Genomic DNA, 25,427 nt, shown 5'->3' on the forward strand with positions numbered 1-25,427 from the left:
TCAAGAAAGTGTCAGATCTCTCATAAGATCAGCAAACAGAGTAAAATTTAGTTTCTGTGAATATATCTTTAGTTGTGTTTTACATAAATTTTTCCCTGCTTTCCGCCAGAATGTTTTTCTTATTTATTTTTGTATCTGATTATACCACAGAGAGGCATCTTTTTAATTTAGAAACTTTGTGGATGGCCAATTTACTTTGAATTTTAACTTTTTAAAAAAGACAGCTTTTTTTATACACCTGCAGTTTAGTGTGATACTTTTGGGAAATATCATATAGTTCTTACTGGGTGTAAATACAGTTAAAGTCCTGCTGCCAATAGCTGTGAATAATGTGGTATTTGTTTGCATAATGTCCAAGATCACTATTCCCCTTTCTGCTGATCAGGGTGGTAACATGGGATCATATCCGTTGATAAAATGAGTCATTCAGAATCTGATTGAAAATAGATGTGAAAGCAGACAGCTACTGTATGAAACAGAAAACAATTTAGTTTATTAGTTCTGATTTTAACATATATTTATGTCATCCTCATTAAAAATGAGCCCAAACCACAATATTTGGATTTTTTTCATAAACCGCAATAGATCAAGGGAGTTCAGATCTTCTCCAAAACTCAAATGATTAAAAAAAAACAAACACCAAATACGAACATGTTTTTTCTGTTTTAAAGTTATGAGTTGGTACCACTTGTGCAAAGAATGCCTACCCCAATATCTCAGGATTGTTTTCATATTTGCTCTTAGCTGCCAAGAAACCAGCCCTGAAATCTACATCTTTTCCTTCCATGGAAACCCCAGGGACAGTGATGGGTAAATCGTATATGATTGTTATTTTTTCCATCATCTTGGCATATCTTCTATCTGCTAAAGATAGTCTTAAGGTTTGCTCAAACACTTCGGCTTCAAAACCTCACGTGCAAAACTTTTCGTTTGATCCTGCTGTATCAACCGTTTCCTCATAATCATCACCTGAAAAGCATTTTCTGAACTGATTTAATGGCTTGCTGCTAAAAGGACATATTGTCACCAACCTCACTCTTCATGTTACACAATCATCTCACAGCTCACTTTCTGCCCATCCACCATCTTGCTTTCCCCTGTGTCAGCATCATCTTGAAATGTGCAACTTGGCTGTAGCTGAGTGCCATGCTGTCCCATCACCTCTGAAGTCCCTCAACATTTTAAACTCAGATTCTCTTTTCAGTTTTTGATGAAACACAGCTTGTTTCTTCAAGATCCAAACCATCTGGCATCCCAGAAAAGCTACCAACCAAATCTGGTAACTATATTTCTTGTCAAATTAATTTTTTTGGCAGGTAAATTTAGAAGACATCTCTGTATTTTTAGTCAAAGTGGTTAGCTTAATTTACTCTGTATAACTTACTTTGGGAACAAGAATACTGTTGACATGTATGTGCTGTATGAAGTAGCATATTTATTTACAACATTTTGCTTGACACCTTTAGAATCCTGGATCATTATGATTAAATTTCTCATATACGTTTATTAGATTTGTAAGATCATCCATATTTTAAGTACAGTAGCAGTTGACCTATTATATACAAATGGATATAACAAAGTATTATTGTATACAATCCTAGTGCCTTAAAATTTTACCCGGCTTACAGTGGATACCTAAAGTTAACATCTAAATACATGTTTCAACACCTACATTTAAGTGTCCTGATCTGAAGAAATGCTAAGCATTGACAAACACCACTGAAATCCATGGTAGCTACATTCACTCTGCACCTATGAAAATCAGGCCATTTTTTTTAGGAGTCTCAATATAGATTTGCAAGTTAATTTTAAGCACCCAGGTTTGAAAACTTTGCTCAGAGTGACCAGTTACCTCACTCCAGTAGCAAGCTGCTATTTCTCACAGATAACTCATGCCTTGTTTCTGCTGTGAAAATGATTTGAAAGTAAAAGTGGTATGTAAATCAATAAAATGTAGAATAGAGTAAGGGCCTGATTCTCCACTAAATTACCTTGTGTAGCCCTCTTCCCCTGTGAAAAATTAGTGCAAAGGGGGTGAGAAAGCTAACAAATGTGCATATTGGTATGTTACATATACTTTGCACAGGGATAAATGACTGCACAGAGTGCAAAGTAGTGGAGAATCAGATCTAAAGCCTTTATTGGAAAATAGATCTATCACAGTTGATGCCACATAACCTGTAAGGTTGGTATAATGTCACTAATTCTGGCTTCCTTAGTTCCAAGGCCGTTTGCATTTGAAAAAAAGTATAATCTGCAATTCTGTCCCATTCATTACTGTACAGAACGCTTAAATGCAATTTTGTTAAACTACATAGCAACACGAAATGGCAACCACGTAAAGAAATTATTTGTGAGGTGTACAATAGAATCTGACCATCTCAAATGGATTTATTTTTTTTTTCTTACAGTAATTATTCAAACAACTCTGAAACCTGTTACACCTGAAGCTAGTAAAGCAGAAGTTGGTAAATGAGGATGATGTTTTCTCGATGTATAATATCATACCTTTTAGATTTCCATATCACAGAATTCAGTTCAGTTCCCGTTCATACTGTCAAAGCTTATTCTTTACACTTCTTTTATTTCCCTTTTTCAAGCACATTATGAAACTGCTTAATCAGTCATCTGTTCCAGAACACACTGAACACGTGTAGCATGCAGCTGTACCCATGCTTATGGTTCTGACTGTGTTGTCTTTGTGTGAACAGAAAATTCTGTTTCCTTTTAAAGCTGAGAATTCCATCCAACTTTTGAGGCAATTTCAAGCTGCTGTCATTAGACTGCACTGTGGAATGTACTGACTTTTAATTTAAAAGGAGACTTAGCAGCTGACCAACTGCTTTGTCACTAAGTTGATGGCATATGTTTTCTGTGCTTAACAAAGCATTCTGTTATGATCTCGGAAACGACAATCTAGTTTTTCTCTCAGCCCTGTGAGAAATGCAGTTTTTTCCTTCAAGACCCAAAACTTCAGAAAAAGCACTAACCATATCTGGTAATTACAGCCCGTTGTTCTCTAAAGGCTCATAATCTTTTATTAAGCAATCTTGTGCCACCCACCACTTCTCTTTACCTTAATGCGCCAAACGTATGACAGTGTCTTTAATTACTTTTATCTAGGTGTTTGTTTGTTTGTTTGTTTGTTTGTTTGTTTGTTTGTTTTAGAATCATAGAATCATAGAATATCAGGGTTGGAAGGGACCTTAGGAGGTCATCTAGTCCAACCCCCTGCTCAAAAGCAGGACCAATCCCCAATTAAATCATCCCAGCCAGGGCTTTGTCAAGCCTGACCTTAAAAACTTCTAAGGAAGGAGATTCCACCACCTCCCTAGGCAACGCATTCCAGTGTTTCACCACCCTCCTAGTGAAAAAGTTTTTCCTAATATCCAACCTAAACCTCCCCCACTGCAACTTCATCGTCCGATGAAGTGAGCTGTAGCTCACAAAAGTTTATGCTCAAATAAATTGGTTAGTCTCTAAGGTGCCACAAGTACTCCTTTTCTTTTCTTCACGACTATGTTACTCCAGTTTTATGCCATTGTAACTCCATGGAGTTACATCAGTGTAAAGCTGTAGTAAAGCGATGGTTAATCAGGCCCTAAATATATTACAGCACTTTGAAAATGCACTTTTACACAGAAATTTAACTATAGTGTAGTTAGCCACTCGTTAGCATACTTGCTTCTTATGAACTTTGATAACCAACACTGTTAATTTGCAGTTGACCTTGTGTGAATGGAATGGAAACTTATTTATAACTTTCAAGAGCGTTTCCTTCCCCAATCATGTTTTTGTCTTTGTGATATAGAGAGGCTTTTGTGGATAAGAAACATTTGTTGACTATTAAATTAAATAGTTTAAAGATGTCAAGTTTTAAACATATAGCCTGCATGTGGTTTGCATTAAGTGTTTGTTTCAACTAGTCCAGCCCACCCAGTTACAAAAATTCTCTGCATAGATGAAAAGTAGGAATGAGTGTTGATCTTGCAGGATTGTAGGAATGAGTGTTGATCTTGCAGGGTTTGAAGATGAGTGTAAAAAATGTAGTCTGTACTATTCTTGTAGCCGTGTTGGTCCTGGGACATTAGAGAGACAAGGTGGGTGAGGTAATATATTTTATTGGACCAACTTCTATTGATGAAAGAGACAAGCATCTGAGCTACACATAGTTCTTTCTTCATGTAAAAAGTATAGGTAGTTAAAAGATTTGTGTTGAAATTGTGCTAAACTACTAATTACTTGCCTGCTGAGGATTCAACTGTGAAAAATGATAGTTGTCCACATACAGAAACTACATTTTACCTAATGTAAAAAAGAAAAATGTGTTGCTGTTTCACAAACCCAGAAAAACATACTGCTGGCAAAACCGTTAAAAGCAGTAGTGATACATTGTGGGATTTTTGTTCTTTAGTTTGGGGGGGGGGGATTTTTGTGCAGTTTCATGGCATAGAAGTGATGAAGTCTGATCTATTGGCATCTCCCTGACCCTCCTCAGACTTGTGGATGTTTTTTGTATTATTGTAATACATAGAGGACCCTGCTGACATTGGGTCCACATTATGGTAGCTGGTGTATGTGTATGCACGTGTGTGTGTATGTGTATATATATATATATATATATATATATATATATATATATAAAATAAAACACAGTTTGATCCCCAAAGAGTTTACAATCTAAACATCCAAGACAGACCAGAGGTGGGAGAATGGAAATATTATTCCCCATTTTATAGATGGGAAACTGAGGCACTGAGCGATTAAGTGATTTTTTTTCCTGTGGTCACCCAGAAAGTCTACGGTAAAGGGAGGAGTTGAACCCAGATCTTCTTAGCCCCTTCTGTGTTTTCTTTATGCCTTAACCACAAGATCAGTCTCTTTTTTTAAAGCTGCAGACATTGTGAGGATTGCTGCCTGGTTGCTGGCATTATTAATACCTTGCTCTAATTAATTGAGCTAACCAACCAATGATAAACTTTACAATACTTGTTACAATGGCCACTTGTAAACCTTAAGTTTCAGCTCAAGTCTGGGACCACAATGACTTTTATCAGCTATTTTGCAGCATCAGAGGGTACATCTGCGCTGTCTGGCACCTGGCAAAGGAGAGGGTCTCAGCCCAGGCTCCAGGCTGAGCAGGAATGTCTGCAGTGCTATTTTTATTGACCTGGTCTCAGAGACAGTGTTGCGGTTTTACTTTGCAGTGTAGACTTACCCAGATAGTCCCTAGCTTTCTCTCTGCCGATACTCTAGCAGACAAGTTTACTTTCATCTTTCTTTTCCTTTGGTAAGATCTGAGCTCTGGGTTCTCTTGAGTATTCTAGTCATTAGCTTCCCCTGGCGATAGTCCTGGCACTATATTTAAAGGTTACATAGATTACAGTACACTAGAAACTTGCCTAGATAGAGAAAACAGCCAGCCAACTGGGTTCTGAAGGGAAGATTTTTCTGAAAGTAGTGTGTCTTGTTATAGTTTTGAGCTTTCAGGTCCCATTCCATTCACATGGTGATATCTGCCTTTACACGAGAGAGTTACATCCTTGATTCTATGTCTGTTCATTAAAGGCTAGCTGCAAAAGAAGTTTTGGTTTTTCTGGTATTTGTAAAATATATGAAGAAGGCCTCATCACCACCCCCCCCGCCCCGCTTATTTTAGCATTAGAAATTAAGGTCTTTTAAACTTTTTCCCCCCCTGGAAAACTGTTGTATGGATGGCAGGAGAATTATTCTAGTTATGATACCACTAGCACCCTGGAAATGAACCCTGAACAATTTAGAGGAAATACTATTTTCTCAGTTTAAAATGTTTTCGTTTGTTTTTGTTAAAAACCTATTTAACTTAAACTCCTGGCAAACACTGAGGAAGAAAACACATTTTGTTAAAGATTTAACACCCCTTGCCATTCAGGAAAGTAATGAGAAAGCTCACATGCAGTTTTGGTCCCCTGAGGACTCCTTAGGCAAAAACAGGGAAGGCAAGACTTGATATTCCTGATATTTGTAAGGTAAAAAACAAGTAGAACGATTGTTTGCTCATTATGTTGGGGGAGGGAGCGTTTCAGGCTTTTTACATCGTAAAGAAACAAAGGGAACAGACCATGTTGATTATTTTTCTTTGTAGATCACATTTAAAACTGTGTCAAAGAACATATTAACTTTGTGTTATCTGCTTGTGCTGAACAATATCCCTTTCTCGTACAAACATGGACACTGGAGAATATTATATCATTTGGAAGTATTAATTTCCTTCATCTCTTGCATACATGCCCATTAGCGGCTCCGCTCTAAGTCTAACAGCTTTTAATAACATATTTCATAGTACTACAATACTGTGCCAATAAAGCTACAAGCATTAGCTAGTTAATCCTCACTGAACCTCTGTCAGGTAGTTATCATTTCCATTTTAGAGATGAGAAAACTAAGGCAGAGTGGCTTCTTATTTCCCAAGCCCACAAAGAATCATATGATCAAATACATTACTGAAGGATTGGACCTATTGTAAATCATCCTCCCATGTGCCAGTGAATGATTGTTCTCTTCAGCAATTTTCTAGGCATACATTTTTTAGAGTGAGTCTGTTTCAGAATCAGGACTTCCAGTCCTGTGCGTGGCTCACTAGACAGCAAGTCATTTCTCAGCCTATTACTCAGCTTGTCTACAAAGTTTAATCTCCTTTCATCTACCTTGTCATCTTTCATCTATATTTTTGTCTTTCTGGTTGTCAATAATATTTTCTTACATCTTTCGTGGTATTTTTACTATGATTTCAGCAATCACTGTCACGTACATAGTGTGTGTTCATGCATGTCTGGGAAAATAAATATGGTTCTTTATTAGATCGTTCTTGTATAGCAATGTAGGTTTCAGCTGCTGCTGATCTTCAGTTCCTAATACTTCTGTATAGGCTGGAAACAGACTTAAATTTTTAAGTGAAGCTGCTGTTGTTCCATGATGGTTCTCGGTGTTTTCAATTAATAAAGCGCAGTTTTTTGTTTTGTTTTCCAGCTTCATATGACTTTCTACATGTTTCTTCCACTACCCAAACATCTGAAATTCCAGAAATATTTGAGCTAGAATCTGGTAATGATAGTTGCATTATTTCTGAAGCTTAATATTTTGTACCAAAAAGGTTATTTATTACTGTCTCCGTTTTGAAGGTTTCAACTGGTTTACTCAGCTCTGTCTGATTTCAGTGTGATTTCACATTCCATGTTGTTCCCCCAAGTCCAGCAAATGCATCCTGGCTATTTCTGTACTGGAGACAATGCAGGTTTCAGACAGAAACCCTGGCAAGGCATTGTGCCTGTGTAGTGTGGTATTTACCAAAGGGAGGGATCAGGAAAGGACCTACAGGGCTAGAAGGAAAGGAAAGCAGGGTGGAGTTAGGATCAGTTGGGATTGTGACCTTTTACCCAAGAAAAGATATCAGGTATACAAAATTATTGGTGAAAAGATGTGGATTAGTATGTTGTCAGCTGTTGGGAAGTGAGACTTACATATAGAGGGGAAAAGTCTTAGGCCACTGCAGTACTGCAAAGGTAGAATAAACAATCAAAAGTTCAGAGAAAGATTGACTGTCTGAGGGTTTATCCAGACCTTTCAGAGGCTTTGGAGGTTAGCTTTGTATCAGAGCTGATAGCGAAATAGCAATCTGAGGCCACTCCTCCACTGAAAGGAGGATAGCTAGAAATACTGTGTGGAGATACCAAAAAGCAAGGGATGATCTCAACACAATGTACAGTAGAAAAGACATCTTTTGCCATAAAGATATCTGTGCCTTGACTGAGGTTCACACCCTACAAACAAGACTAAGTGATCACAATACAGTTTGTAAATACTGACTGAGACAATGTCATTTGAAAAGAGGATGCAATACAAGGGGATTCCTGTTGAAGTATTATATATATCTTTTCCCTACACCATTTGAGGGATTTGTAGGTTGTCTTGAGCACCTTCTATTCTAACTGTTTCCCTAACTATCTGTCTGTCTAAAAATATGGTGAAGGCCTGTAAATATAGTAAAGGCCTTTCAGCAGCACTAAATTAACTTTTGTTGTTGGGGGTATATTATTGTTTACCCTGGGACGACTTTGTCTTTATTTAGCAATTAGTTTTCTTAGACAGAACTTGCACATGCAAAGCTAGACCCTCCACTCCGCACATTTCTCCCTTTGGAAAATAAACAACAAATGACAGATGTGTGGTCACGGTGCTTAATGCGCTATAGGAAAGTACTCCGATACTACAGTGATGAGCATGGTATAAAAGCCTGAATAGAATAGAACAGAATAAAGGTTTGAGGGAGAAAGACTGGTCATAGCCTTCCCATGAACTATTAAGCTGTGGTTTATTATGAACTTCCTTGCTGTGTTGCCTCTGGACTCTGTAGCATCCCTTGGGATCTTATATGTGTACGTTTTTGTTAGATTATAATATAAAATGTACTGCTTGTAGTGATTGATTTTAAACTTAATTAATTCATACCAGGGACACAAGTCCAGCATGAAAGAAAAAAACACCTGAACATTGAAAACTAACAGTGTTAAGTAATTTCATGAAGAGCTATATTGGGGCATCTATAACTGGAAAATGCAGTGTTTACTGTAGACATTCTAAACCTTATTCTAATCCTTTATGCAAAGGTGTAGCATAAGGAACCAGTCTGTTGCTTTAGATATAGTTGAAGGCAAATGTGTGCACGCAGTTGCACACTACTTTGCTGAACCTATTTATAAAGAATTACAGCATATACTATATATGTTTTTCCACTGAATGCATCCGATGAAGTGAGCTGTAGCTCACGAAAGCTTATGCTCAAATAAATTGGTTAGTCTCTAAGGTGCCACAAGTCCTCCTTTTCTTTTTAGCATATACTAAGATAATGACATTTTTGCAAAACTTTATTAAATGAGTTTCTTACCTGGGTGCCAAAAGGCCCTTTAATCTGTTTATGTAACATCAACAGCATTGTTAGGCCCTTGCAAAGGAATATAATGTAATCTCTCTCTTATTTTCCCCACACACACATACACCCCTCACTACACTGTATGCGGCCACATCTCAGATTTGTTTCCTTTTTTTTTCCTGCAGCTACAAATAGTGCTGACCTGGAAACATCTGTGCCTCTAATTTCCAGAATATCTCATTTGCTAGGAACAACAATGGGTAATAATGACACATTCAGTTTCTTTCTTTAATTAAACTCTTTGGTTTTGTCATCACAGCTAATTCTGGGAGTCTTTCCTTGTTTTAGTCATCTGCCATACCAATAATTCATGCTGATTGTCATCAGTAAATCTCACAGCTATACTCACTGCTTTTTTTTTTTTTTAAAGGAACCAACATCCAGTCTGTGTTTCACTGCTAAGGTTATCACCGGTTGGGGCATTTTTGTTTGTCAATGTCAAGAGCAGTTACTGGGGTGTTCTTGTTTGTTTGTTTATTAACTCTCATGTAACTGATGAAGCCTGGTGAATCATGCATAGAGCTGAGTACATAATTTGTAGTGAATTATCTATCTGATGAATTAATCATTTCTTTTTCTGCTGGTAGAGTATCCATGAGCAGGTCACACTTAATTGAAAATTGTTCAAAAATTTGTTGGCCATTATTTTTTAACTTTATGGATTGGTCACAAACATTTTGCTGTGTTTTAGTTATATAATTTGTTCCATAATTAACATGATATTGCTTCCTTTCCGTGAACATTTGTGTTGGTAAAACTCCATCACAGACTGTCCATAGAAAGCAAAGCACTAACGGGGTGCGAATTGAATCAGATATTTGCAGGAATATTTTTTGCAATATTTGCCCAGCTCTAAAGACATGTTATTGCCATTGTTCCTTGAATACTCGATGCTTATAGAATCCTAGCAGATTGCGTCAGAAGCTTTTTTGTCTTTGTACTTTTCAGGGTGCTTAAAGACCTATGAAATGAACCACCTGAGTAAACATTAGCCTTCACTGCATTGTGTGTGTTTCCATTTGAACTGTAATTTCAATTGCTGGCCTTTAGATCTCATTCCTTATCAGCACTGCTCCATTGCTAGAGTAAGAGATGCTCACTCATTAGATTGGCTGGACCACTGACTTTTAACTGAGTACCTCAGAAGATAAAAATCTAAATTTAAAAAAATAATAAACATTATTACCCATTTCTTTTTTTAGCTTTCGATGATACTCATCCTGTTTTTTCAAACCCCGCAACATCCGATGAGCCTGATATAACAGATCTCAAACCAGGTACAATAATTATTACAGAGTCTTTACCATTCAGTGGCTCACGGTCAGATATAAACCCCATTGAAATAAATGGAAGTCTTATAATTGATTTCAGTGGACTTTGGATAAGGCCCTTACAGCTGAATTTTTAGCAAGCATCCAAACCGTATTGCTGTTGAGAAACTGGCATTAACTTGTGTTGTCTCACAGCTATGTTGTGTGTGGCAACTCATACCAGTCAGTTTTCCTGTCAGTAACTGGAAAGATATGCTGCATAGATAACACTATGAAACAAATACTAAAAAGTACTATAGTATTCTGTAATAATTATCCAAAACATTCTATTAACATCATGTTGTAGATGGTAAAGTTGTAGACAAGTACTGTAAAACTACTACAATTTTTATATGAAGGAAAAGAATATCCTAGGCGCATTAAGTTATTTAACTCATTGAACACCTGATTCTCCAGAACTGTGACAATAGTTGGATCAGTTGTCAGCTTTCTGGACCAAATATCATCTGTTGTCAGTATTTGAGTAATTGGCAGCACAACATGTCCTTTTTATTCTCTTCCTTCGTGTTACTCCATGTCATCTTAATAAGTGTGGCAACATAACTCAAAATAACGAGGTAAGCCATGTGAGGACCTAAAATCTGATCATGAGAATTTAGTCCACATTTATTTTTGTGAAGGCAGGAAGGAATTAAACAAACATCCAAAATCTCTGCACATTCACAGATACCATGATTTATGGTTACCATAACAAGGCAATTCAAAAAGCTGAGCTCATCTCTAACACATACTAAACTGGTAAACTGAAAATAATGTTCAAGAATCAGTGGCATACTTCAGTTTTTCTTGTAGAACAAAATTGTTTTACCCATGAAGCAACTTCTTTCTTCCATAAGCTCTTTGCTCTCTTGTAACTGTCAACATTTCTCCCAGCAGCAACAAGTGAACCCACTCTGGAATCTTTCTCACCTCAAACTTCTAGTCCTCTTGAATGGCCAAGAGAAACGCTGGGTAATGTTGTTGTTTGTCACAGCGAATGGTCACACTGTGTCTGTTTAATCAGAGAACATCCCATCCCCACAGGAATGCATTTCTTCCATAAAATCATTTCATGCATTGAATCATTAACCTTTATCCTACTTGTAGATTCTTGTTTTTCCTGTGTCACCAAAGACTCTAACACCTTTTGATTCACTTCTCTGTAGGAATGTAGTTGATGCTAGTGAAACTGTTCTTAAAGCAGTAAAACTATCAGCTAATGAAACTTGCATGGAGAGCTCCATCATCCTTTTATCATCTATCTCCCTCATGTCTATGATTTTAATTGTATCCATCTTTGGAACATTGACTTTATTTCTGATTAATGCACAACAATTTAGTACTCCATCCCTGACCCCCTTTTGAATGCTGATGTCCTCAGCTGACTTTCACATTCCATACTGAATTGTTTCTTCTTCATTGCAAACTTGTGGCATGTGCAATTTCTTGAACGATTCCTGAAGTAGTTAGTTATAAACCAAGCTCTTTCTTTCAGCTCCAAATGAATCACCACTTATTCCTTCTAAACTGAAACCATCTCCTCTTCCAGAAGTGCAGCATGTGAAACCTGGTAATTAAGTAGTCCATTTATTCAATTCAATATATCAGGAACATACTTTAAAAAAATATCCTATGGTGTTGCTACAAAGGAAGCAAACAGAATAAAGGCATCTGATCCATACCGAGCAAGACTCAAGATCATCAGACAATTGAGCATGAGTATGGTGATACAATGCAAAGAATTTTCACAATTTCGTAAATTACTTAAAAAATCAGGGAATACTTTTTGCATGTGTTTTTAACTATATTATTAACTTCTGCCTTGCTGTGTACAATTATGAGGTACGTACAACACATCGTTAGTCCCAGCACAATGTTGGTGCCTTGTACATTCTACTCATTTGTTTCCAGGATGTCATGACAGGGGAGCTTCCTTTCAGTGAAAATAGCTGTGATTGACAGAAGGGGAAGCCCCTTACAGGGTCCATAGTTGTGTGCTGGATCTTGCCGTTTGATCATGATGACATAACCGGTGTCTTGTGGTGCTTTTTTTCCTTTTCTGCTCCTTTGATCAGAAACAGTTGGATCCCTGTCACAGTTCTATTCAAGGTCAAAAGAGGAGAGAGCCCCCTTCACGATCCAAGTACTGGTGATCATAGGTTACCAGATGTTCAACAATCCAGTCTATGTTCTATTATTTTGTATACTTAATGTTATATTAAAAAAGGAATGTAGGAAATACTAGATGAGCTCTTTTAAACCTCCCACATCTTAAACTTGTTACTGATGTTCTTTATTGTACTATTCAATTATGCTTGGATTCTTTTTATTTTATAGCACAAAAACCACCACTTTTGGAGCATAGTACACCTAAAGCTTCAAAGACTATTGAAAGGCCAAAGGCGACACTAGGTAACAAATGTTTCAGTAGCTGTGTGTCAATCTGTATTTCTGTTCAAGCCATCATTAGAATTCCATCACTGAAGACCATTTCATACCATCACTGCTAATCATGCCAACTTCATTCTGTTTCTGGATCTATTTCTTTTATACAGGAGAATTGTTAGGAGAGAAATACTGTAAGAACAGACCCAAACTCACATTCATGAGTTTAGTTTCTTTTCTAAGTTGAATTTGTCCACAGAATAGTGGTTTTTATCAATGTTATTGTAAGGATAAAATATCTGCCCTTGAATAAACTCAATAGGAGGCATATGTGCATCTCTGTAAACAGAATTTGCCTCTCATTATTTGAGAATTGTTGAGATCATACACAAAAAGACAACCGTCCACTCGTATGTCAAAAATAACTATTGAAAGACTAAGTGCAAAGCTGGGTAAGGAGATTTCTCAAAGGAAAGTTTTGGGTTTTTTCTTTACATTAAAAAAACCTAATATTCTCTAAGGAGATCTATTGTGGCACTAGAAACATTAGTCTTTATCCTGCTTCTAGGTATCTTGTCATATAGTCCTTTAGGTTTGAAAACCTCTTCTCAGTGAATTCACATATACTTATTCATAGGAGTGCATTGCCACTCTGTTTATGGCAGTGAAGCTCTTCCTCCTGAATCTATCTTGGAAGCAATCTCATTATCCTGTTTTATAAAATAGGCAAAATTATTGGCCCTGTCTTCTGAGGTGCTGATTGGTCACCTTCAACTTTCACAGACTTCGCCTCCCAGAATAAGGCCTTAGGCTAGCATTCAGACTGGCTAACTACAGTTTCAACCCCTGCAATTATGGGACGACAGCTTCAGGGTTTGCAGAACTGCTTAGACGTACTAATATTTCCCCCATTCCTCCAAACAGTGCTGCTTTTTTATAAATAGAATCCAGGGGCTGCAGTTGTGAGATAATTCCACTTTTGCATGTTATTCATTTCGTGGCTTTCTACCTCTGCCAGAATCTCTCTCTTCTTGAATAGCTGAGAGTTCTAAGAATTCATGTTACCTTTTCAAACCTCATCCAGTTAAGTCTGTCAGTTGCATAAAATTGATCGGCAACTCAGGAATATATACAATATAATATATATTATATATTTTAGACTTCTCTTGCAAAATTCAACTTCCTAGCTTGCCCAGAATTTTTTTTTTTGATGGACAAGTAAAACACAATTAGAATTTTTAATTATGTATCAGTCATTGTAGTAAAGGGCAAACTAATCATTTTTGTACCTGGACAAGTAAGTTTTCATGACAGTTTTGCGAGGCCTTTTTTAAAACTGATTTTATTTCCAGAAGCCATTTTGAAGTATCACTGCTTCACCAAAGTGATCCTTTTAGAAGGAAAAGAATTAGAAGAAAAATTGTATAATCTAGTCTGTTTCTTTCAGCTCCCTGGGAAACAAAGTTTGTTCCTTCTACACCTAAACCATCTGCCAAACCCAAAATGCCAAGAACTAAACCTGGTAATTACATTCCATGCCAAGTATTATAATAATTTATTACTTTTGTAATTTAATGTATTTTGTTTTAAAAGCATCCTAAGTGAAATTGAGCAGATTGAGTTCTCAGGAGGATTATGCAAAGTGTGGGTTTGCATCCCTTGAGTTAGACTTGGAATGTTAATTTGGAAAAATAAAAAAAAACTTGAAGCAAAACTTAGCTTGAATTACCAAGTTGCACAGGGCTTGGGGTTGGAATCAAGTTTTTACATTGTTTCCGCCTGAAATCATGAATTGGCCCATGCTTGCTCAACAGGACCCTGGTTGGCCCATAAATTTAAAAGTCTCTTAATCAAAAGTCTCTTGCTTTGCTTTTGAGGATAGGTTACCAATCTCTACCATTTCATCTGTTGCTATAGGATGAGTACAGATGCAGTGATAGATAGTTAGCATCTGTTGAGGCTTATCTAAAATTGTAGAACTCTGAGGGGTGAAACTCAGGCCTGGAGATAAGCAGGTGGATACAAAATGAAGGCAGTCGAATTGCACCATGTTTTTACACCATGGTTGAATTTAACCTGTGATGTAGATCAAAGGAAAGAAAATATCACACACATCCAGACTTGTCTGGAGTTGCATAAACAAAGATAAAGCCATGAAAACATTTTAAAAATGCATGGTTTATAATGAAGTCATAAAGCTAAAAAGATACATAATTTTATAGTGTAATAAGATATTATTTAAACAGTATTGTAAGAGACCAAGCAACATTATTATAATTCTTTCCAGACTCCCTGCAAAGTATTCTGTTAAAATCTTGCTGGTTAAAAATATTATCCACTTCAAGGCAAATAGTTACCACTGAAGCTTGTTAACATAGTCGTATTTAAGTCTTGGAATTGCATCAGTTATTATGAGCCAACTTTTAAAACATTTTCGCTATAACGACAACTCCTTAGAAAGGTTTTTTGCTCTGTTCAAAATTAACTCTTGTATTATTAAGACAATTTTGTCTATCTCTTCTAGAGATGCTGCTACCTTCCATATATGTATCTCTAAATTCTTTCTCTTTCAACAGCAGAAAAAGCAATTCATTTGGAAAGCAATACACCTAAATTTTCTAACCCCCTTGAACTGCCAAGGACAACACTAGGTAATGATGTTTCCACAGTGTATGGTCGCTTTGTTTTTCATTTTAACTACAGAGAAATCGGTATGATTGCATGTTTGTGCAAGTGTATCTAGTCTATCATCTCTCTATTACTAGTCTCACTGATCAGTCCAGATGGGATCCTGAGAATAACTATGTATTCATCACTGAACTTGGAATGATTTGCCGCGTCTTCCCTTCTCTATATAAAGTATTATGAATTCTGCATTTATTCCATAGGGATACTCTTATTCAGATGTGACTCTACTTCGGGGATAAGGTACTATTCAATGTAAGAGGATCACAATCTGGCCTTTAGCCAGGAGGCATGATGCCCATGGATCAAGTTCCCATTAATATCCCAGTATCACTAGAAATTGACCAAAAATTAGGGCTTGTGCAATAGCAATGGTTGTCTTCTTCCTTGAAGTTCAAATGCTTCTAATCAAGATGCCTCAAATTAATGTAGACTCCGTGTACTATGAAAAAAGAAAAGGAGTACTTGTGGCACCTTAGAGACTAACAGATTTATTTGGGCAATGCTCTAAGGTGCCACAAGTACTCCTTTTCTTTTTGCGGATACAGACAAACACGGCTGCTACTCTGAGATCCGTGTATTATGGCACTGACTTCCCAAAGAGCCAGGTCAGGTTACTGCATAAGTGGCTGACAGCCATTTCAAGCTATCATTGCTAATCCTGAAGCTCTGTCTTATTTCTGGTAAGGTGTTTGTCTGCTGCCCTGGAGCCAATTTGAAAATGTAATAAAAAGCCAAATTTCAATGGAAACCAAAAATTTCTGCAACAATGACTTTCTATTTTCCAACCAGCTCTACAAGCCACTGAAGATGTGCATCTTCATTCTTCTTTGTGGAAACAGTCTTTTATGGTGTTTGGGGCAATAAAGATGTAGCCTACATGAAGAATATGCTTTCTGCTAATCCCACCATAATCAGCCGTTGTGCTCACCTGTGTTAATAGCTTTCCTTCTTGCTAATGCTAGAACGTTCTCCAGTTTCACAAAAGAGCAGGAAGTTGAAGAGAGCTGTGTTTAGGAGACACATTCTCCCTTGCATCCAACTGCATAACAAGTTTGTTTTGCCATCTGAATAGTCATTTTATACAGTGCCTTTCAATTTTGAGCACCCACATTGTGCCACTATTGCCCCATGTAGACTTAAGCATGCACAAACTCTCTTTTGTCTTTCTGGTATAAATCCTGTGTTCTCCCAAGACCTTTCTGCATTACCACTTGTGGGATTTGGCAGCCTTGGCATTGAGCTGTGGAAGTGCCTTGAAGAGCTGTGTTGATTGGGAGGCTGTACTAAAGATCACAGTCAAGGGTTACATCATCACCCTACCCTGTAGAAGGGAATGCAGTCCCTCAACCACCTCAGTTCCTTTCCCCCCAACAGCAGAGAGGAAAGGGAACTCACCTTTGTGTCTTCAGGCTAGATCTTTCCTTAGTCTACCTTATTATTTTCTTGTAATTAGTGTAGAGTAGTGTAGGATACCTTAACCTTAACAGCTTGCCTTTATTCTGGGAGTCTCACCGGGACCACAAAGGGCCCTGAAAGGGCTTCAGGTATAGCACCTCTTTCCCACTGGTCATAGCAGGGATCCCACTGCTGATACTAAATTGGGCCCATCGAGAGTACCAGTACCAACCTCTGCTGAGATCCTCTTACACGGGACTCAAGATACACTTTGTCTCTCCAGCCTCAGCACTACCTTTGGTCACAAGGACAAAGTCACCATGAGGTCCCATCACAGCTTCATGCCAAAGATAGCCTCAGATTACCACCTATCTCAATATATTTTCCTCCCTGTGTTCTTCCCCAGACCCCACAGGGATCATATCTCCATATTCAAAATATAAAAAGGACATTCTGGTTCTACCTGGAATTCTGGAAAAGACTGGGCTGTTTAGAAGTTCAACTAGGTTGTTTTTAGCCTAGGGGAGAGATGTCAGGGAGAACCTGTTGCCAAACAGAGTGTTTCACCCTGAGATTAGGAGCTGTATAGAGCATTATTGCAACCGAGTACCCCTTGTTTAAAGACTTACAATAGCCACCATGGCATCCATGATGTGCCTTAGATAGGTTCCCCTGGTGGAGATTTACAAAAGCAGCAACTTGGAGTTCGGTGCACACTTCCACCAGACGGTACTCGTTGGATTTAGCATTGTACTCTGATGCCAGTTTGGGAGAGACGATTACAGACAACATTTATCTAAGAACTTGCCCATCATCATCAAGTTTGCTAATCTGCCACAATAGGGCATATGCAGAGGCCCTCAAAGGAGAAAAGAGAGGTTACTCTGCAGTAATTTTTGTTCTTTGAGAATTACCTCTGTGTATTCACACTACCCAACCACCTTCCCTTCTACCTCAGAGTTCAGTATAACATTAGGTCTCCGGTTTGGGAAAAGGAATTGAGGCGTCTGGCTGGATGGATGCACTTCCTTATATAGAGTAGGGTGATGCCATCACCCTCACTTGAGCTGTCACATGAATATACACCACAGTGGACATGGTTTTCCAAGGCAGTTCTCCAGCTCAGTGCCAGGGGTGCCGCATCCCACGATTGTGAATGTACAAATGTGACTCCCGAAGAGCAACAGTTACTGGTAAGTACTCTCTCCTTTCCTCAAAACTTTGGGATTACAATCTTCCCTCTTTCTTCCTTTCAGCACCCAGTAAAACAAAACTAATTCCTTCCAAACCTAAAGTCTCTCTCCATCCAGAAGAACCCAAGACAAAACCGGGTAATTACAGTATGCTCTGCTATTATCATTTTGTTCCATATTGTTTCAAACATGCGGACTCCTGACTTTTTTTTTTTTTTTTGGACATGTGTCTGTGGAAACTGTAGAAAACTGTTAGCATCATAAGCAGTCTTGCAAACTAAATCCTTTATTCTCCCAGCCTTTATTTTGCTTTGTTAGAGTAACTACAGTGTTATTACATGGATCAGACTCTGACCAAATAAAGTAGCGAATTAATAAATGAGATAGGAGAAAAAACTCTGAACACTGACCCATTAAACTACAAGTTGGTAAACAGTGTTTAAGATAAAGACTTATGAATAGTTTCAGGTAGAAAAGTATCAAATATGCCAAACTTTAACTATTATTATTCATAAGTTTGTAGATTATTTCCTCATCTTCATGAGTATGCTTGCAAGTCTTGAAAGCTTCATCAATTTCAATAGGAAAGATCACTTGTCCAAAAATTCATAGTTGGAGTGCATTATTCATTATTCCTTCCTGTTTTAAAAGGTTTTTCATCTATTCAGGAAGGAGAAGCTGTGCCATGGGACATAGGTGATAAACCAAATGCTGCATAGAATCAAAATAGAGAGTCAGAAAATGAAGTGTGATAATTTGGATAAATAAAAGTATTCAATGAATACTTAGAAATAGTGAATACAGTTGAAGAAAATGAAGATGGGTTAAAGAATACCTTGTGAATCAAAAGAGGGGCTACATTTTTAAAGAGCATTATTCATAAATAAATCCTCCAACTCTATCTTTAAGTCCCTTCCTCTTTCAACAGCCCTGCCATTGCCTTCAGTGGGTTCAGGATCAGTATGCCATTTTTCTCGTTTACTAGGTTTAACCTGGTTATTGTTTTGCAATATATTAAGTAATACTTTCTATTTTGAGGTGTTTACATGAGTTAGCTTTATCTTGACATCATTATTATTTTGGTAGAAAATTCTCCTTTCTCTTATAAAAATGAATCATAAGGTTTGGATCCAAATTTTGCATTTTGTGTCTGCTACAGTATAACTTGTCACTTTCATATTTTAAATTCCCTAAATAGTTAGTTTTTTCAAGAATGGGACAGGGTTTAAAGTTTCAGTAAGACTGAGAAGATGGTCTGAGAAAGACTCACAAAAAGTAACAAGACACATTCCCCTTAAATAGATGTTAAATGTGATCACGTGCTGTGAGCAAGTGGGCCAGGATTTGGGGAGCTCTCTCCACGCTGCAGAGCCAGGCTCCACATTGGCTTACTGTGTATCCCCATGCTAGTGAGTGTGTGGGGTGGAACAGTGGTAAGATGGATGAGAAGCGGGGATTGGGCCAGTGACTCCTGTACTGTGCAGTGTGAGGCCAGACAGGTATAGGAGAGTGGTAGAAGGCAGGTATATTAGCCCCAGGATAAGCAGGTCCCTTTTCCCCTGGTAATTGAACAGGGGTTACTCCAGGTTAATTAGGTCACCTGGAGCCAATCAAGGGCCTGCCAGAACCTGTTTGAAAGCCTCCCCTCCAGTCAGATAGGCGCGCGCAATAGGAGCTATGGGGAGAAGGTATGCTACTGGAGGGCCGGACGATGCAGACACTGGCAAATGCCAGGAGGGAGACCTCACAGGTACAGAGGTGAAGAACAGGGGAAACCCTGTCCAACAGGGCATACAGCCCTTTTGGGCCCCCAAAGGTTTGGGGGGAAAGAGACCCTACCAGAGTGGAGTGATTGAACTGGGTATCTGGCCTGCCACCACTACGTCCAAAGGAGCTACCGGAGACTAAGAGGCTCCCCTGCTCAGACAAAGTGGGGAAAATTCCCAGGGAGAGAGGAATTGCCCAGCTCGCTGCTAAGGGGAAGCTCAGAACCCTCCAAGGTGGAGAAGGAGCTCTGCCACAGCCGGTGTATGTAAAGGAAGGGTGGCTGATGCAGAATGATGTAACTTAGGCTCAGGCTCCTCAGCTGAAGGATTACTCTCCACCCAGGTCCTCACATCAAGTCTGGCTACTCAGACTTGGTGAGGTGGAAGGAGGATTTCATCCTACAGTGTTTTAATTTAGTTTGCCACAGACATATTCCTTTTGGCTGGCTTCAAATATTCAGAACTAAACTAATTGAAGGGAAGCAAAACAAATGTGTTAGTTGTAAAATATGTACTAAAAAGGGCCTGAAAAAGAAAAGTTTGGTTTTGCTTGCCCCATCAGTGTCCTGCAGAGCTTGCCATTCTGCTCCATTTGAAGAATGATAGAACCCTGTTACATTAAAGCATTGGTTCCCAAATATTTTGGCCTATTGTAAAGAGATCAGCTGTGTTTTAGCCCACAATGCACTTGAGCATTCCAGACTGCACATCTACTGAGGCACAAGATACATTGGGCGGGGGGATAGAGGGGGTCCCTCACATTTGAACAATGTGGGAATCAGCAGTAGACAAAAAGCTCCCCAAAAGCATCACTGTTAAGATAGGGTTTGAGTCATCCTGTAGAGTATCCGTCCCAAAATCTTGATGTCCAAGTACCCATACCAGACACCGGGCAGCAGTTTAAAAGGTGTAGATCTGCCTTCGTCTCTCTCAAGATAATGTCCTTTACTCCAGCAGCAACCAGGGAACCTGTTCCAGTGCCAATCACTATTAAGATTTCTTCTATTACTGCTACTACTAAGACTCTTGAACATCCGAAATCTACAATGGGTAATGATGATAATATTCTTCCTTAGTGAATTGTCAGCTCTTTTCTTTTCCTTTTCATCAAGGAGGATTTTTTCATCTTCTAAAGGGGCATTTCATGTTTTCTTATTCATAACTAATCACTGAATTTCACTCTGCTTTTAGTTGTGAGTTGGTTTGGTGCTGCCGTCTCCTTCTCTGCTGTTCATCTTTCCTTTTGCTTTTCTTTGTAGGAATTTGTACTTAAGCTGTGACTTGGGAAATGATCATGAGGAAATCCCATCCTGTGTTCATATCTGCCCAGGATGGGTCCAAGAGCTTTTTCTTGTACTTGTTAAGGGTGAAATCTTATTCCCATCGAAATCAGTGGCAGAAATCCCATTGACTACACTGACAGTAATATTGAGTCTTAAATGATTAATAAAAATAGTCCTCAATACCTCAGATCAGGCAACAGTGACATCTCATCATGAGTAATGAACAAATTAAGTGCAAGAGTCATGAAACCAAGCTGAGCAATTCTGATACTTTTACCCAAGAGGGAGTCGATTTTCCTTTAGTTGGCTGGAGACCTCCATTCATGACAGTTAAGCATTAAAGATGAAATTCACTGTTGTGCAAAAGACCCACACAAGGCCTTACATACCTCTCAGGTTCCATTAAAATCCTTGTACTAGAGTTTAAGTGCTACTTGAATTATATATAGACTTGGTACAGGCCCTCTGGACAGGAGTGTATTTTCCCAGTGGAAGCAAAGTCATATCCTAGTGCAGGGATCTCAAACTCAAATTACCACAAAGGCCACACGAGGACGAGTACATTGGCCCAAGGGCCGCATCATTGACACCGCCCCCGCTGCCCCGCTGCTACTGCCCGCACTCCACCCCTTCCATCATGCCCTGCCTCTTCCCACCTCTTCCCTGCCCCTATTCCAACCCCGTCCCCCAAGTCCCCACCCCAACTCCACCCCCTCCCTGCCCCTATTCCAACACCTTCCCCAAATCCCCCCCCCGCCCCGCCTCCTCCCCTGAGCACGTGGCTCCCTGCTCCTCCACCCTCCCTCCTGGAAAGCACTAAGTGCTGCCAAACAGCTGTTTGGCGGTGGGAAGCACCTGGAGGTAGGCAGAGAAGCAGGGACGTGGCGTGCTGGGGCGTGGGGGAGGCGGCAGGGGAGGGGAGCTTGGCGGCCGCAGGAAATAACTCGGGGGGATGCGGGGAGCTTGGCGGGCCGCAGCAAATAGCTCTGCGGGCCTCATGTTTGAGACCCCAGTCCTAGTGCATTATAAATCATTTGTTTCATTTGTGTGCAGGTCTGAAATAAAACTTACAACAAGATACAAATGTATCTGAACCAATTCAGATCCAGATTTCAAAGACCAGAAAGTTTGCAGGTTGTCCGGGCTTGTATTTTAAATTATTCTCTTGAGGTCTAGTTGTGAAATTTCAATCCAATTCTGGGTTTGGATTCAAAACCTCCCAAGACTCTGGGGACATTCAAATGTTTATAGAGAGAGAGTTCAGCTATGATATTTGGCTTGGGATCTGGATTTGGATTCAGAATTTCAGTTCAGGCCTATTTCTATTCTATTCTATCTATTTTAATTTCAGTTTAACAAATTAAATATCTTGCAGGAATTAAACAGAGGTGATATTGGGGTTTTATTTCCCAAGTAATAATGCTGCCATCATTTCAAGTCTCTACACATTAAAATATCCCAAGTGCCACTTGTGACAACAATTGCAGCAATGTAACAGTGACTAGTTAGTTTTGGGATAGATAATACTAGTGCTTTACATTTTTAAGGCATTTTACAAACATTAACTAAGATGTGTTCCCTGTGTATCCTGTGGTTTCTCAGCCATGGTGTTAGCTGCAGAATCTACCCCAGGCAGTAGATGCAGTAGAAACTAACCTTTCATTACATTCATGAAATTTGTTTCTAGCCTTTATGGTTTTGAAGAAAATCTTGGAAAAATTATGAGAACATAAAACCAATGCTGTGTTGTCTTCCTGAGGTCCTGCTTATATTGGAAATATTTAAGGTGTAGCTGCAATGGTGCAAACTGGTAGCTACAATGGTGCAAACTGCCGGTGTAGAAGTGTTACATGTTGCAAGATGCATTTTACATTGACACAGCATAGTTACTTCAGGGTATTTGTACTGCTGCAGATATTCCCCATGTAGACAGGTACTGAGTCTGCAGACACCTTAAAACAACAACTCTGAGAGGTGCAGATTATCCAGTTTGCCACGCTACGCAATGAATGGAACTTGAATATGATAACTTAAATGGCTACTGTAACTCTTTCACTGATGTTCATTTAGTAAATACATCTGACTAATGTGCTCATCCCACAATCACAAACTGCCTCCCATGCCTCCACTGCTGCCAGAAGCCCTAATTGCCGCCTACCCAGTTGCCAAAATTTCCAGCTTCTTACCTGGCATTGTCAGTAGCAATGTCTTTGGTGTATCAAAACTGAAAAAGTGTGGACTGCCTAAAATTTGAATTTAATCTCAAAATAAATAACTCGGCAACTTCTGTACTGACTGTATTAGTCTTTTTCATATTGAATCATTAAACCCCTAAATCCTGTAATTTAAAAGAAGTTCCTGCAAAAATTTCCTGTCTGCAACACCAGAGTGCCGCAGAATCCGGGAACTTTGCCACAAAATTTAGGTCCAGCTTGCCACAAGAGTACAGGACTTTGATGAAGAGAGTGCTGACTGGTTGGTGGCAAGATAAGTTTATAATAGAGAACTCCTTGTTTTGGCAGAGGGCTAAGCACTCCTGCTCTTTTTGTCTAGCTACTCTAAACATTTAACTGCAATACTTTCCTCGCACCTTATTTTTTTTTTTAAACATGCATGTTAACTACAGCCTGATTTTTCGAGTCTTTTAAGTTATTTTTGCTCCAGGATAGGCTTCAAGTCTATGCTTTCTGTGGTCTGAATAATGATGCATGCAGTAATTCAATTATGAACTGGGCTTTTTTTTTTTTCAGTTTCATATGAACCACAACACATTTCTTCCAAACCTAAAGCATCTGCCAGTGCCATGCCAGAAATGCCACATAGTAAACCTGGTACAGTAACTATTCTTCTGTAATTCACTACTTGAACTTGGAGTATCATTTTAGCCAAACTCAGTGGCATTGCTGCAAAGAAGTTAACCTGGTTTTAGGGCACAAGTGAAATGCAAACTATATAAATGAGTTTGGTTTGAGTCATTTAGTGGTTGCCCATCTTTAAAACTTATATATTATTATATATATATTTTATAACATATATGTTATGTTAAAAACCAGATTATTTTGAACAAGAAATAATTGCTCTTATAAAGATTTCTGAAAGCCTACTTTTATTAAGAATATGCACATTTAAAATCATATTTAAAAGACAGCAAGCATTGAAACACAATTTCTGTAATAAGAATTCTACACTCCATATACAGAGCATTACTCCATTTTCAAATTTAGGGTTCCAGCTAGTTTTCTGGATGTTGCAAAATTTGCTACAGAAACTAAGCTTCTGTTTAAAAAAAACAAATAATGATTCTAGTGATGTGGAAAGCTTGAATGTAGTTAGCCGGAGATGTAACTGAGATTTTATTGAATGTATAGCACCAGGGAATATGCACTTAATGGAATTCTTAGTATGAATTTGTGTGTGTGTGTGTGTGTGTGTGTCTTTAAAATAAACACAAATTCTCACACCCAGACTAAGAGAGTGGTATCTGTTGTACTACATCTTTGCAATGTCAAATCTCATTGGAAGTATTCTTCTTTTAAAACATTGCCTGTCTTTAACTGTGCAGATTATGTTCAAGGAAGCACAGTGATCTATTTTTAAGAGAAACCTTTACTCTCTAAACCACTCTCAGCAAAGTGCTTAGGCACGAATTTAAGTCCAGCATTATTCAACAAAGCACTTACATACCTGCTTAAGTACTTTGCTGACTCAGGGTCTAATAGTCTTCACTTAAATTCATTTTTATTCTAACAACAAAAAGTCCAGCTACTTCAGAAGCTAAATGTAAAATTTCTTCTAATGACCTTGAGTGGCCCAAGGCAACATTGGGTAACAGTTTTTTCTTTACGTTTTATGATAGCTACCTTGCTTTTGCCTTCCAATTTAGAAACTATAATTTTGCTCCAGAAGATCATTTTATCCCAACTCTTCGATAGTTTCTGTGAGCAAAGAGCTTATCTGCTACTTTTTTTCTGTTGTTAAACTGCAGTCGCAATTTTCTACTTAGTGGGTCATTGATATTAATTATAGTCACTTTTCCAGTTCTGCATTGTAGTGCTGTTTCTTCACTGCAGGCATATGGTGTTTTCGGGATACACGCACTTTTACATCCTTATGTTTAAATGCTGATAGTTATAAACCAAATTTTTGTTTCAGAATCCAGTGAAATACATTTCACACCTTTGAAGCCCGAATCATCTACTGAACCTAAAATGCCTCAATCTAAACCTGGTAAATACCTTTATTTTTTCAATTTGGTACATTGAGGCTCACTATTACCCTAGTTAAAGGCAAAATATCAGCTGTAGTGGCTCAGGAGACTGTACTTTTCTTCTTACCGTGCACCTCGTACAGAAATTGTAGATAAAGATGCCAGTTTTACTGTATAGGATCTATGTCAGAAGGACTACATTTTTATGTCAATCTTGTTCTGAGAGAGGAGA

At 38.4% G+C, this 25,427-nt stretch overlaps 1 protein-coding gene across 22 annotated transcripts in view; it reads left to right on the plus strand.

Moving 5' to 3' along the window:
- Positions 1-25,427, plus strand: part of ABI3BP (ABI family member 3 binding protein) — a 311,874-nt gene that overhangs the window by 187,229 nt on the left and 99,218 nt on the right. For 18 of the 22 annotated variants that reach the window (XM_075118479.1, XM_075118481.1, XM_075118468.1 and 15 more), the window contains 15 exons: positions 745-810; positions 1,205-1,279; positions 2,412-2,468; positions 7,009-7,083; positions 9,094-9,168; positions 10,171-10,245; positions 11,173-11,250; positions 11,774-11,848; positions 12,616-12,690; positions 14,111-14,185; positions 15,240-15,314; positions 18,003-18,077; positions 20,660-20,755; positions 23,739-23,819; positions 25,141-25,215. In XM_075118479.1, coding sequence (XP_074974580.1) covers positions 745-810; positions 1,205-1,279; positions 2,412-2,468; positions 7,009-7,083; positions 9,094-9,168; positions 10,171-10,245; positions 11,173-11,250; positions 11,774-11,848; positions 12,616-12,690; positions 14,111-14,185; positions 15,240-15,314; positions 18,003-18,077; positions 20,660-20,755; positions 23,739-23,819; positions 25,141-25,215 — 1,128 coding nt within the window. The remainder of the gene's footprint in view (positions 1-744; positions 811-1,204; positions 1,280-2,411; positions 2,469-7,008; positions 7,084-9,093; positions 9,169-10,170; positions 10,246-11,172; positions 11,251-11,773; positions 11,849-12,615; positions 12,691-14,110; positions 14,186-15,239; positions 15,315-18,002; positions 18,078-20,659; positions 20,756-23,738; positions 23,820-25,140; positions 25,216-25,427) is intronic. The other 4 variants (XM_075118475.1, XM_075118477.1, XM_075118474.1 and 1 more) reach the window with 4 other exon arrangements.

The sequence above is a fragment of the Caretta caretta genome, chromosome 1 (genome assembly GCF_965140235.1).
Source record: "Caretta caretta isolate rCarCar2 chromosome 1, rCarCar1.hap1, whole genome shotgun sequence".
Taxonomy (NCBI): domain Eukaryota; kingdom Metazoa; phylum Chordata; order Testudines; family Cheloniidae; genus Caretta; species Caretta caretta.